We start from the raw sequence: 12,599 nt of genomic DNA, 5'->3' as shown, positions 1-12,599 counted from the left end.
AGCGGAGGTAGATTACATCTTGTGCAGACGATATAATTTGAAGGAGGTTACCAACTGTAAGGTAGTGGTAGGGGAGAGTGTGGCTAGACAGCATAGGATGGTGGTGTGTAAGATGACTCTGGTGGTGGGGAGGAAGATTAGGAAGACAAAGGCAGAGAAGAGAACCATGTGGTGGAAGCTGTGACAGGACGAGTGTTGTGCAGCTTTTTGGGAAGAGGTGAGACAGGCTCTCGGTGGACGGGAGGAGCTCCCAGAAGACTGGACCACTGCAGCCAAGGTGATCAGAGAGGCAGGCGGGAGAGTACTTGGTGTATCTTCTGGCAGGAAAGGAGCGACTTGGTGGTGGAACCCCACAGTACAGGAAATCATACAAGGAAAAAGGTTAGCTAAGAAGAAGTGGGACACTGAGAGGACCGAGGAGAGGCGAAAGGAATACATTGAGATGCGACACAGGGCAAACGTAGAGGTGGCAAAGGCCAAACAAGAGGGATATGATGACATGTATGGCAGGTTGGACACTAAAGAAGGAGAAAATGATCTATACAGGCTGGCCAGACAGAGGGATAGAGATGGGAAGGATGTGCAGCAGGTGAGGGTGATTAAGGATAGAGATGGAAATATGTTGACTGGTGCCAGCAGTGTGCTAGCGAGATGGAAAGAATACTTTGAGGAGTTGATGAATGAGGAAAATGAGAGAGAAGGGAGAGTAGAAGAGGCAAGTGTGGTGGGCCAGGAAGTGGCAATGATTAGTAAGGGGGAGGTTAGAAAGGCATTAAAGAGAATGAAAAATGGAAAGGCAGTTGGTCCTGATGACATTCCTGTGGAGGTATGGAAGCATCTAGGAGAGGTGGCTGTGGAGTTTTTGACCAGCTTGTTCAATACAATTCTAGTCCGTGAGAAGATGCCTGAGGAATGGAGGAAAAGTGTACTGGTGCCCATTTTTAAGAACAAAGGTGATGTGCAGAGCTGTGGGAACTATAGAGGAATAAAGTTGATGAGCCACACAATGAAGTTATGGGAAAGAGTAGTGGAGGCTAGAGTCAGGACAGAAGTGAGTATGGAAAAGTACAGAGAAGGTCAGAAGGAGCTACATTGTGTCTTTGTAGATCTAGAGAAAGCCTATGACAGATTACCCAGAGAAGAACTGTGGTACTGCATGCGGAAGTCTGGAGTGGCAGAAAAGTATGTCAGAATAATACAGGACATGTACAAGGGCAGCAGAACAGCGGTGAGGTGTGCTGTAGGTGTGACAGACGAATTTAAGGTGGAGGTGGGACTGCATCAGGGATCAGCCCTGAGCCCCTTCCTTTTTGCAGTGGTGATGGATAGGCTGACAGAAGAGGTTAGACTGGAATCCCCGTGGACCATGATATTTGCAGATGACATTGTGATCTGCAGTGAAAGCAGGGAGCAGCTGGAGGAACAGAAAGATGGAGGCATGCACTGGAAAGAAGAGGAATGAAGATGAGCCGAAGTAAGACAGAATATATGTGCATGAATTAGAGGGGTGGTGGGGAAAGAGTGAGGCTACAGGGAGATGAGATAGCAATGGTGGAGGACTTTAAATACTTGGGGTCAACCGTCCAGAGCAATGGTGAGTGTGGTCAGGAAGTGAAGAAACGGGTCCAAGCAGGTTGGAACGGTGGAGGAAGGTGTCAGGTGTGTTATGTGACAGAAGAGTCTCTGCTCAGATGAAGGGCAAAGTTTATAAAACAGTGGTGAGGACAGCCATGATGTACGGATGAGAGACAGTGGCACTGAAGAGACAACAGGAAGCAGAGCTGGAGGTGGCGGAAATTAAGATGTTGAGGTTCGCTCTCGGAGTGACCAGGTTTGATAAAATTAGAAATGAGCTCATCAGAGGGACAGCCAAGGTTCGATGTTTTGGAGACAAAGTTAGAGAGAGCAGACTTCGATGGTTTGGACATGTCCAGAGGAGAAATAGTGAGTATATTGGTAGAAAGATTATGAAGATGGAGCTGTCAGGCAAGAGAGCTAGAGGAAGACCAAAGAGAAGGTTGATGGATGTCGTGAGGGAAGACATGATGGCAGTTGGTGTTCGAGAGGAGGATGCAGGAGATAGGCTTACATGGAAAAGGATGACGGGCTGTGGCGACCCCTAAGGGGACAAGCCGAAAGGAACAGAAGATTGTACTACATTGCGATGTCGGTTTGAATTCGATTAATCGTCCAGCCCTATGACAAACACAGGGCCTTTCAAGAAAACCATCCTACTCTTAAATAATGTGTGCAAGACTCCTAAAGCAAACAGGTTTGTGTCGATAAAGGCGTATTAAGCAAAGTTTCTGTCAGGAAAATAAATGTATTGTATTCAGACAGAACCTTTTAAAAAGCCAACTGATGAGCAGAAAGCCAGTATTAAAAGCTACAGGTGACTCTAGAGTCCCCAGACATCTAGATGCAGGACCCTGCAAAGGCTTACGGTCATCCATAAAGCTTTATTTGGTTTTGATAAAAGGCGTATCAAGTTAGGCTAATGCAACGTGTTAAGAGAGTAGCTGTAAAAATAGCCAACTAATGAGCAGCAAGCAGGTATTTGAAGCTCTTTCGTGCAAGTTTTGTGTGAATTCTTGGGGGGGTATGCGTGACTTTAGAGACGTATAGTTTTATGTAGATTAGGTACGCTGATGTCTCGTGTAAGTTTTTGTTTTGCGTAGAGGTGTGTATACTTGCTTTTTTTTATTTTATTTTTTTTTACAATTTTATTATTTTAGTTTTGTGTGACTGTAAGGTTGATATACGTTTTGAGGCCCATTTTTATAGATACATTAGCTACGCTGATGTCTCGATGTGTAATTCTTTTTCTTTTTCCCAGTTATGAGCAATGAGGAAAATTCATGGTGTGGCCACCACCATACCCTTATCTCAACCCTACTCCAATTGCTAAATATTGGATCCTCAAATGAGATACAGGCAGAAACTATCAGTGGACAAGTTCAATGGATGAGAGAGTTGTTAAGGTGATACATCGTAGAGGGACTCCAATGTGAACATATAATTGCATTGGCAATTATTTTTTTGTCCAAAATAGCATTTAAAAATATTTATGTAATTACAGAAATAAAATAGATTTTGTTAGTTCCTGACAACCTTGTTTTGTTGTACATACTGTGCATAGTAAATTGAAACACACAATTTCAAGTCATTTGGCAAAAAAAACATTATATATATAGTTTTGGTCAGTAAAATTCTGAATATTTAGATAATATCATTTTGATTAAAAATTTGTATTCACTATACAGTGGAACCTCGATAAAACGGACCCTGATACAGCAGATATCGGATAAAACGGGCCGTCGGGATTGAACAATGTGTCCAAAAGTAGTTCCCATTTGTCACTTAAAGTGTTGTTGACAAAGTCTGTTAGTTCCAGAATTGGCCGCTGTTGTTTACTGGCGCTGTGACGCAATACAGGCAGAGAATGGGACATACATATTTCCAGGTCACAGATATACAATATGACTAGATCCAACCATAAGACTTGCCTCCTGTGCCTACGTGGCGGCCATGTTGAATGTGGCACATTTCCAAACTATGCATTTGACATGGCGACCATGGTGATGATGATGATGGTGATGATCTATTGTGCATAGAACACTCCGCACAAAGCGAGAGCGCGCCATGGTGGCGTTTCTAACTGAGGAATACGAAACAGGTCTGTCTGGAACACGGTATTTTTGGTACAGTAACCGTTTTTTGAGTTGAGCTGTTTGTCGATGGCCACGGATTTGGAACTAGGAAGCACACTAATTACTCGCAGCTCATGAAAGCGTCCTTGATTCGCCTATGAAGACTACGTCAACAATGTCACCGTCTAGCACACCAGAATGGTAAGTTTGGATAAATGGGTTGGGGTTCGGGTTGTTACTTTTCAAGCATTTTCAATCTTTTTTATATATTTATTTATAATACCTTTGTACTGCTCTGGGTATTTTAGGCCATGAAAAAAGTACAAAACAATAATTTTGTACTCCAAACTAATATGGGTGCAAATGGCCACACACACAAAATAAAAGTGCTTCAATGTAACTGGTCACTGCCATGATGGTGAGACTCACCTCGCCATGGAGCAGCTCTCGTCGGCGACCCTGTGGTTCAGCTGGGAGGGACAAAAGAGAGAATAATGAGCATATTGTTGTACACTATTTGAGTCATGGAACAGTCCACCCGCCATGTGCCAGAATTATCATGGCAAGCCCATCTTTTCGTCATCCACCATGAATGAGGAAGGAAAACAAACAGAAAACTTTTTCCCACAATTCTTTTGCTAATAGCTCAGCCTTGGCAGACATCTGCACTCTTGTAGGTGACATTCTAGTTTTCCCGAAATGGGATGTAGTGCTGCCACCGAATTTGTTTATTGTTGCCTAAAATGTTTGTGTTTGTGTGCAATCACACTGTGTTCCACATTATTATGCATAGATGATTAAGTTAAATATAACATTTGATTTTGTTTCTTGGAAATTGTTTGCCCATGTTATTTCTCCTGTTTGATTCAATCATCAATATCAATCTCAGATAGAATCAGAGTAATTTGTATTGTCCCTCAGTGAGGAAATTTGCTGTGCAGTGTAGAGTGACAAAAACAACAATCATGCCAACAGACATAAGCATTTTAATTGCAGGGGAATAAAAGAAAATTCAAATGTATACATTTTGGCCCTCAGAAGCCTACAGCACCATCCAGAGGGGTTTATTGTCTGAACCACGTACAGTGTGCACGGAAAGTATTCAGACCACCTTAAATTTTTCACTCATTGTTATATTGCAGCAATTTGCTAAAATTAAGTTTATTTTTTTCCTCGTTAATGTACACACAGCACCCCATATTGACAGAAAAAAACAATTGTTGAATTTTTTGCAGATTTATTAAAAAAGAAAAACTGAAACAACACACAGCCTTAAGTATTCAGACCCTTTGCTCAGTATTTAGTAGAAGCACCCCTTTGAGCTAATACAGTCATGAGTCTTTTTGAGAATGATGCAACACGTTTTTTACACCTGGATTTGGGATCCTCTGTCATTCCTCCTTGCAGATCTTCTCCAGTTCTGTCAGGTTGGATGGTGAACGTTGGTGGACAGCCATTTTCAGGTCTCTTCAGAGATGCGCAATTGGGTTTAAGTCAGGGCTCTGGCTGGGCCTGTCTTGCACTGAAGAGAGGCTTCCGCCGGGCCACTCTGCCATAAAGCCCCGGTTAAGTTAAACCAACATAATGCTTAATAATTTGGAACACAGCGTATTTGTCTAAAAGGTTTTATGGTTCTATGTGTTAAGGGCTACAAACTGTAACAGAACAGGAACCAGAACTTACGGTGACAGGGTGCTGAAGAATAACTGCACATACACAACAAAGTCAGTTGCGTTTAGTTTGGATGTGTAGAGACTCGCCTCCCAGGCACAAACCACTATGTCCGAAGCGCATCATCCCAGTTAAGTGCGTGTACATAACTGTTTAATTTTTATTAAAGGGCAGTTCATTTCTTTTTTTTCTCGTTGTACACTATTTGAGTCATGAAACAGTCCACCCGCCATGTGCCAGAATCATCATGGCAAGCCCATCTTTTCATCATCCACCATGAATGACGAAGCAAAACAAACAGAAAACTTTTTCCCACAATTCTTTTGCTAATAGCTCAGCCTTGGCAGACATCTGCACTCTCGTAGGTGACATTCTAGATTTCCCGAAATTGGATGTAGTAAATGATAAAATTCAAACTAATTTATTATTGGGGGGCCTCAACATGCCCCCAAACAAACACATCTTTGCAAGCGCATGTCCCGTGGTGTACAGGTGAAACCAGATTTTTACATACACGATACAAAAAGCTAAATGCCAGTGATGGGGATACTTGACTGGAGTTGCCAGTTTTATGACTTGTGACTTGCTTGCCAAATACTTGAAGACTTGACTTTAGATTTGGTCGCCAAGAGACTCGACTTCATTGACTTGAACTACATGACTTGACAAGTCACCTTGTTTAGAGTTGGAAATCTGCATTTTAATTAAGACAGTTTGCCAGTAAGAAAGAAAAATTTGGGGGGATCATTCACAACAACCTGGCAACAGAATCTGCACTCTTATGCACTTTCCAGTGTGAAGTACCCACCTGCATGAAGAACAATGGAAAGAGCTCCAAAGATAACAAAAGTTGGATTAAATGATTATGATGTTAATGAAGTCTGCAAAATGAGGATGGCAACCTGCACGGTTTGCAACTTTCGCATTAAAGACACAATAACAATGACGTTTAACTTTATCCGTCACTACAAAACTCACAAAAGACAGGTAAGATAATTTGATAGTTTAGCTAGCTGGTCAAACATTTAAGTTTCATAGACTGGTTTGGGATGATTGAAAATAAAAATTTTATTGTGAACGGTTTAGTACAGCTAAGCAACGTAACTAGGGGTGGGGCGGTTTATTAGAATTGTCTTAGCCTTTCGTTTCGTGTCGGCACACTCTTTTTTTCGCTCTCATTTAATAATTAGGCGAAGCAGTGTGCACTCTAGACCAGAAAGAAGCGCCTAAAATAGATGACGGGCATGATGAAAGAGTTGGCGTCAGAAGATGCCAGGTCTGCTATAACGGGTCACTTTACATTTCGATCACAGCGATAAAAAAAGTTGACAAAGGTGCGTTCCACCATCAGTCAGTACAATACAAATTGTGAATAGCTACCTGGGAATATAATTTTCATACTACTGAATGTGTTTACTGAAGTGTCATCATTAAAATGTCATCTGTTGTGTCGGCTCTGTGATAAAGCTGTCTGCACTATGTATTTAAAATTGAGACCCAAAGTTCAATCTAATGACAAGCGTCAATTGTCCAGAGTCAGCCCTTCTAAATAAGAGTGTTTCATTCTGAACACAGCAACATCCCTAGTTATGACTGCGTGCACAGGTAAGCAACCACATTATCATTGTTGTTTATTTTTACTTCTCTCGAAAAGATTTCCATTTTTTTTTCAAATGTGTTGTACAGGTTATGTATCACAAAGGTGAAAAATGTTCTGAAAATACATCAGAAAAACTGGCATTTTAACAGGAGTGTGTAGACATTTTATATCCACTGTAAATACTATACAAACTGTATGCGTTACAAGGCTGTCAATCAAAGTACACAACATAGTTTGTTCAGAAAACAACAGGGTGAGTTAAATTGAGTTTGTAATACAACTAAAAATGTCTGTGCAATAAAATCAATCAATCATAATCTCGGTGTTAATTTAACTTTTAAAGTGTGAATACTTTGTGAAAAAAACATTTTATTACCACTCCAATATACGTTGCGACTGGAGCAAGACTGTATGACTTGACTTTTGGCTTGCTTAAACCAAGTAATAACTTGACTCGCTTGAAATCTAGTGGTGACTCGACTTGACTTGTTTGATATTTTTTCCCACAATTACTTGGGAGTTGGGACTTGGTTGAGACTTGAAGGTTATTACTTGAGCCTTGCTTGGGACTTGCAAATACAGTATGTGATTTACCCCCACCTCTGGAAAATGCCAGAATAATGAGAGAAGGTTTTAAGACAATTTTTCACTACTTTCAGTCAGGAGTTTACATACAGTAAGATTACTCTACTCAGCCTTTAATCAATTTGGGAAAACTGAGATGATGATGTCATTTCTTTGGAAGCTTCTGAGCTTTATTGACAACATCTGAGTTAATTAGAGACACACCTATGGATGCATTTGAACTAGGTACACCTGAAACACACTGCTTCTTTGCCTAATATCGTGGGAAAGTCAAAAGAAATCAGCCAGGATATTAGGAGAACTGTGTACTTGCACAAGTCTGGTTTATCCTTGGGTGCAATTTCCAGATGTATGAAGTTGCCGCGTGCATCTGTTCAAACAATTACCGGTATATCTATGTACAGTATAAACACCATTGGACCTTAATTATTGGAGTGTCTTATGGTCTGACAACACTCAAATTTAAATATTTGTCCATTATGAGCATCTTTATGTTTGGAAGAAAAGAAGAGGGAAGCTTGCAAGTCTGAGAACACCATCCCAACTTTGAAATACAAGGATGGAAGCATTATGTAATGGGGGTGTTTGTTGAAGGAGGGACTGGTGTACTTCACAAAATAGATGGCATCATGAGGGAAGAACACTGTGTGGAAATACTGAAACAACAGCTCAAAACATAAGCCAGGATGTTAAAGCTTGGGCAAAAAGGGTTCTTCCAAATACACAATGACCTGATGACAATGATACTGCCAAACTGGTTACCAATGGCTTAGGGAGAACAAAGTCAATGTTTTGGAGTGGCATCATCTGATCTCAAGCCTATTGAAAATTAATGGGGAGACCTGACAAGGCATGTGGGAGTGAGGTGGCCTGCAAACTTGGCTCAGTTATACCAGTTCTGTCAGGAGGAATGGGCCAAAATTCTTGCTAACTAGGACAGGACTAGGATATCCAAAACATTTAACAAAGGCAATGGTAGTAAAAAAGAATGAACTGTATGGTAACTGGACTTTGAAGAAAGTAAAAATAAAATCCTGCTCTCGTTATTCTGGTATGTAACAACATAAATAATTTTGGTAATCCTAATTTACCTAAAACAGGAAAGGTTTGGTCTGATCTCATGTCACACCATGAGGGGGAAAAAAAGCATATGTGCCTTTTCATATGATAAAATGGTGAATGGCATGCACTTATATAGCGCTTTATCTACACCATCACAGTGCCCTAAGTGCTTCACAAAACCTCACATTCACCTACATTCATACACCAATGGGCGACTGCTACCATGCAAGGCGCTGCCAGACCCACTGGGAGCATATTAGACACTTCGACATGCTCATAGTCTGAGGTGGGATTCGAACCAGCTACCCTTCGGTCACTGGACTACATGTATGTATGTATGTATGTATGTATGTGTGTGTGTGTGTGTGTGTAGTAGTATAGTATATATATATATATATATATATATATATATATATATATATATATATATATATATATATATATATAAAATATATATAATATATATATATATATCTTCAAGTGTATATATTTTAGGGGTCCACTGCACGACCCCCACATAATAGTAGCACTCCCTGGAAAGTTCCATCCATCTATCCATCTATTTTCTTTAACGCTTATCCTCAATAGGGTCGCGGGCTGCTGGAGCCCATCCCAGCTATCTTCTGGCTGGAGGCGGGGTACACCCTGAACCGGTCGCCAGCCAATCGCAGGGCACATAGAAACAAACAACCATTTTCACTCACATTCACACCTACGGGCAATTTAGAGTCTTCAATCAACCTACTACGCATGTTTTTGGGACGTGGGAGGAAACCGGTGTGCCCGGAGAAAACCCACCCAGGCACGGGGAGAACATGCAAACACCACACAGGCGGGGCCGGGATTTGAACCCAGGTCCCCAGCATTGTGAGGCAGACGTGCTAACCAGTCAACACCGTGCCGGCTCCCTGAAAAGTTATGACAGGAAAAAACAGCACCCAAAACTATTTTTAACAATTAACACAAATTAACTCATGCCCAAAATTACAAAGAAAGTTGGCCATTTTGGTTTGGAGCATCATTTTGGGCGCATTCCAGGACTCATTATTTGGCAAACTCATATGCAATTGGCCCAAAGGAGCTCCAATTAGAAGCAGGTATCCAAGATAAGTGATTCCTAACCAGTGTTCCGTTAAACGTTAGTGTCCCATGAGACCTCAATAATCCATCCATCCATCCATTTTCTGAGCCGCTTCTCCTCACTAGGGTCGCGGGCGTGCTGGAGCCTATCCCAGCTGTCATCGGGCAGGAGGCGGGGTACACCCTGAACTGGTTGCCAGCCAATCGCAGGGCACATAGAAACAAACAACCATTCGCACTCACAGTCATGCCTATGGGCAATTTAGAGTCTCCAATTAATGCATGTTTTTGGGATGTGGGAGGAAACCGGAGTGCCCGGAGAAAACCCACGGAGGCACGGGGAGAACATGCAAACTCCACACAGGTGGGGCCGGGGATTGAACCCGGGTCCTCAGAACTGTGATCCTGACGCTCTAACCAGTCGACCACCGTGCCGCCCTCAATAATCCAGTTTCACAAAATTGTATTATTATTGATATTTGGTCAGCTATCTATGCCAGCTACGATTAGTAGCAGAAAGAACAATGACATTCTCCTGGACTAGATGGAAAAAGGCACATAATTACCCCGTGTATCCAGTTTTTGTGACGTTTGGTGGTGTTCTGTGAGATTTCTTTCTCACATAAAATGTGCGCCTTGGCTCAATAAAAGTTGGGAAACACTGTCCGGGACAGAGAGGCGATGCTAAATTGCAAATTATTTTAGCCTTTTGATTATTTTGAGGATTCGCCATGAGGAAGGGGTCACAAAACTGGGTCAAATAGAAGTAACTGGCAGAGGAGCCTTTTCTGGACACTGGACAAAACTAAGGTTTTTTTTTTGTTTTTTTAATGAAATTGACACTTTTATACTAAGTCCAGTGTTAGAGAGTCACTGTATGGAAGTCAAATTAGCCAAAATGCGGGACCTTTAAATCTAAAGTGCATATATTATGGAAAACTGACTTGTTAATTGTTTGAACATCTCAAGACTTTTGCTCATGCATTACCATAAAAAGTGCAGTCAATCGAGCAAGGCTCCGTATGTTCTATTATATAATATTTTGAGCATCTACCCTCATTTAAAAGTGGAAATCAGTGGTATGTTCGCAAGACTGAGCGCTGGCTGGCCGTTTCAAGATCTCATCAGCGGAAGATAAAGCGTCTTGTGTGTTTGCAGCAAGGTCTAAATGGGAAGCAGATGGCAAGGCTCCCGTACCGCACGCAGGGTCCCTGGCAGGCGCTGGGTCCCATCATCTCAGCTCCAAAAAGCCTCTCTACTGGAATCGCTCTCACATGAGGGCGCATGAGCTCATTGCCTCATGCAAGGCCACACAGAGAGTGAATGGCCTTCTGTGTTCCTTAACAGCCCCGCCCACGCGTTCTCTCACATTACCTCCATCTTTATTCATGCCATGAAAACCACCCACAAATATGCCAGCATCTGATGTGATCCTGTCTATGGGTCTGATTAACTAAACGTTTGTGCTCAGGGTTGAATCGATCGTTGAATCGACGAGTCCACTTTACAATGCCGCGTCGACATTTACAGCTCGTTAACAAATATACATACTCATAACGTTTTGTTTTTTTACATCTCGTCTTCTAATCAGCCAATTTACAGAAGAATTTAGACTTGCCCGTCTGCTGCTGACGGCGGACTATAACGCTCTGGCGCAGCGAACTGTCCAGCCAACAAGGCAACACAGTCTTCATACGTCTGCGTGGGTTTGAGAGTATGAAAATAGGATGGTGGATGAGTATAGCGGTTCGGCTATTCCGATTGCTGCTGAACTTAAAATATTCAGACCAGCTGGACCAAGGGACTGGTGGCAAGGAAGGAGGGCAGCGGTATTATGTTCCAGCTTCGTCACCAAATTGTTCTGTGCATTAATGCGCAAAAATAACTGTGTGATAAGAATCCAAACAGACAACACCATCGTTTTTTGGCTCTGTATCGTAACACTTATCACAGTACAGGCATACAATACGGCTGTATTATGCTACAAACTGGAAATATTTTGTCCGCAAATAGCATATAATGCTACGGGCCACTGCAAGATATGCTAGTCTAATCTTGAATAAAAATAAAAGCACAAGTGAAATACAGGAACATACTGTTTTTTTTGTTTTTTGTTTTTTTAAAAAAAAAAAAAAAAAAAAAAAAAAGCCTGGCTCGGATGTCCGGTCTTACATGCTATTGAACACATGATGAGACCAACTGGCTCATTGAAGTTAAAAACATGTGCAGGGATCCCACTAACTCCAACATTCAGCCAATTTTTAATCCATCAATCCATTTTCTTCGATTCGCAGTAGTAGCATTAGTAGGGAAGCCCAGACTTCCCTCATTCCAGCCACTTGGCCCAGCTCTTCCGGTGGGATCCCAAAGCCAGCTGTGAGACACAGTCTCTCTATCATGTCCTAGGTCGTCCCCAGGGCTTCCTCCCAGTGGGACATGCCCAGAAAACCTCACCAGAGAGGCGTCCAGGAGGCATCCTAACCAAATGGCCAAGACACCTCACCTGGCTTCGTTCGATGCTGAGGAACAGCGGCCTTAATCTGAGGACTCCGGAAAGGTTGGTTGATCTGAGCTGCTGTTTGGTGCATGGGCACAAACAATAGTCGTTCAACAACAATAGAAACTGTTTGCCCTGGGTGACGCTGCCAGGTGCATACAGCCTAAACTTGGCCTCTAGGACGGGTCAGGGATTTTTAATAATTAGTTTTTATTTGTTTCTATGCTGGGGTTAGGTAAAGGGACTGTGCTGAAAAAATAATGATGTCATTGATTAATCGACTTCGACTTTGAGCAACAAGAAATCTCATGTCAACCCCTAGTCTCTACTAGGGGTTGAATGACAAGATTTCCCTTCGTACTGAGGATCCTCACCTGGATTCTCATTGTTTTGTCATTTCTCTACACTGTTAATCAATAGGTGCTGTGTGCGTGTGTACATGCGGATGTGTGTT

At 42.1% G+C, this 12,599-nt stretch overlaps 1 protein-coding gene across 5 annotated transcripts in view; it reads right to left on the bottom strand.

Moving 5' to 3' along the window:
* The window catches only part of ulk3 (unc-51 like kinase 3), a 50,575-nt gene that overhangs the window by 21,130 nt on the left and 16,846 nt on the right, over nucleotides 1-12,599 (bottom strand). For 4 of the 5 annotated variants that reach the window (XM_061669585.1, XM_061669565.1, XM_061669544.1 and 1 more), the window contains one exon: nucleotides 4,080-4,120. In XM_061669585.1, the coding sequence (XP_061525569.1) occupies nucleotides 4,080-4,120 (41 nt within the window). Of the gene's footprint in view, nucleotides 1-4,079; nucleotides 4,121-9,017; nucleotides 12,224-12,599 lie in introns of those variants that run through there. The other variant, XM_061669576.1, reaches the window with a different exon arrangement.

Source organism: Phycodurus eques, chromosome 2 (genome assembly GCF_024500275.1).
Source record: "Phycodurus eques isolate BA_2022a chromosome 2, UOR_Pequ_1.1, whole genome shotgun sequence".
Classification (NCBI taxonomy): Eukaryota; Metazoa; Chordata; class Actinopteri; order Syngnathiformes; family Syngnathidae; genus Phycodurus; species Phycodurus eques.
The sequence above is the reverse complement of the archived record's forward strand: the minus strand, read 5'-3'. Positions and strand labels throughout refer to the sequence as shown.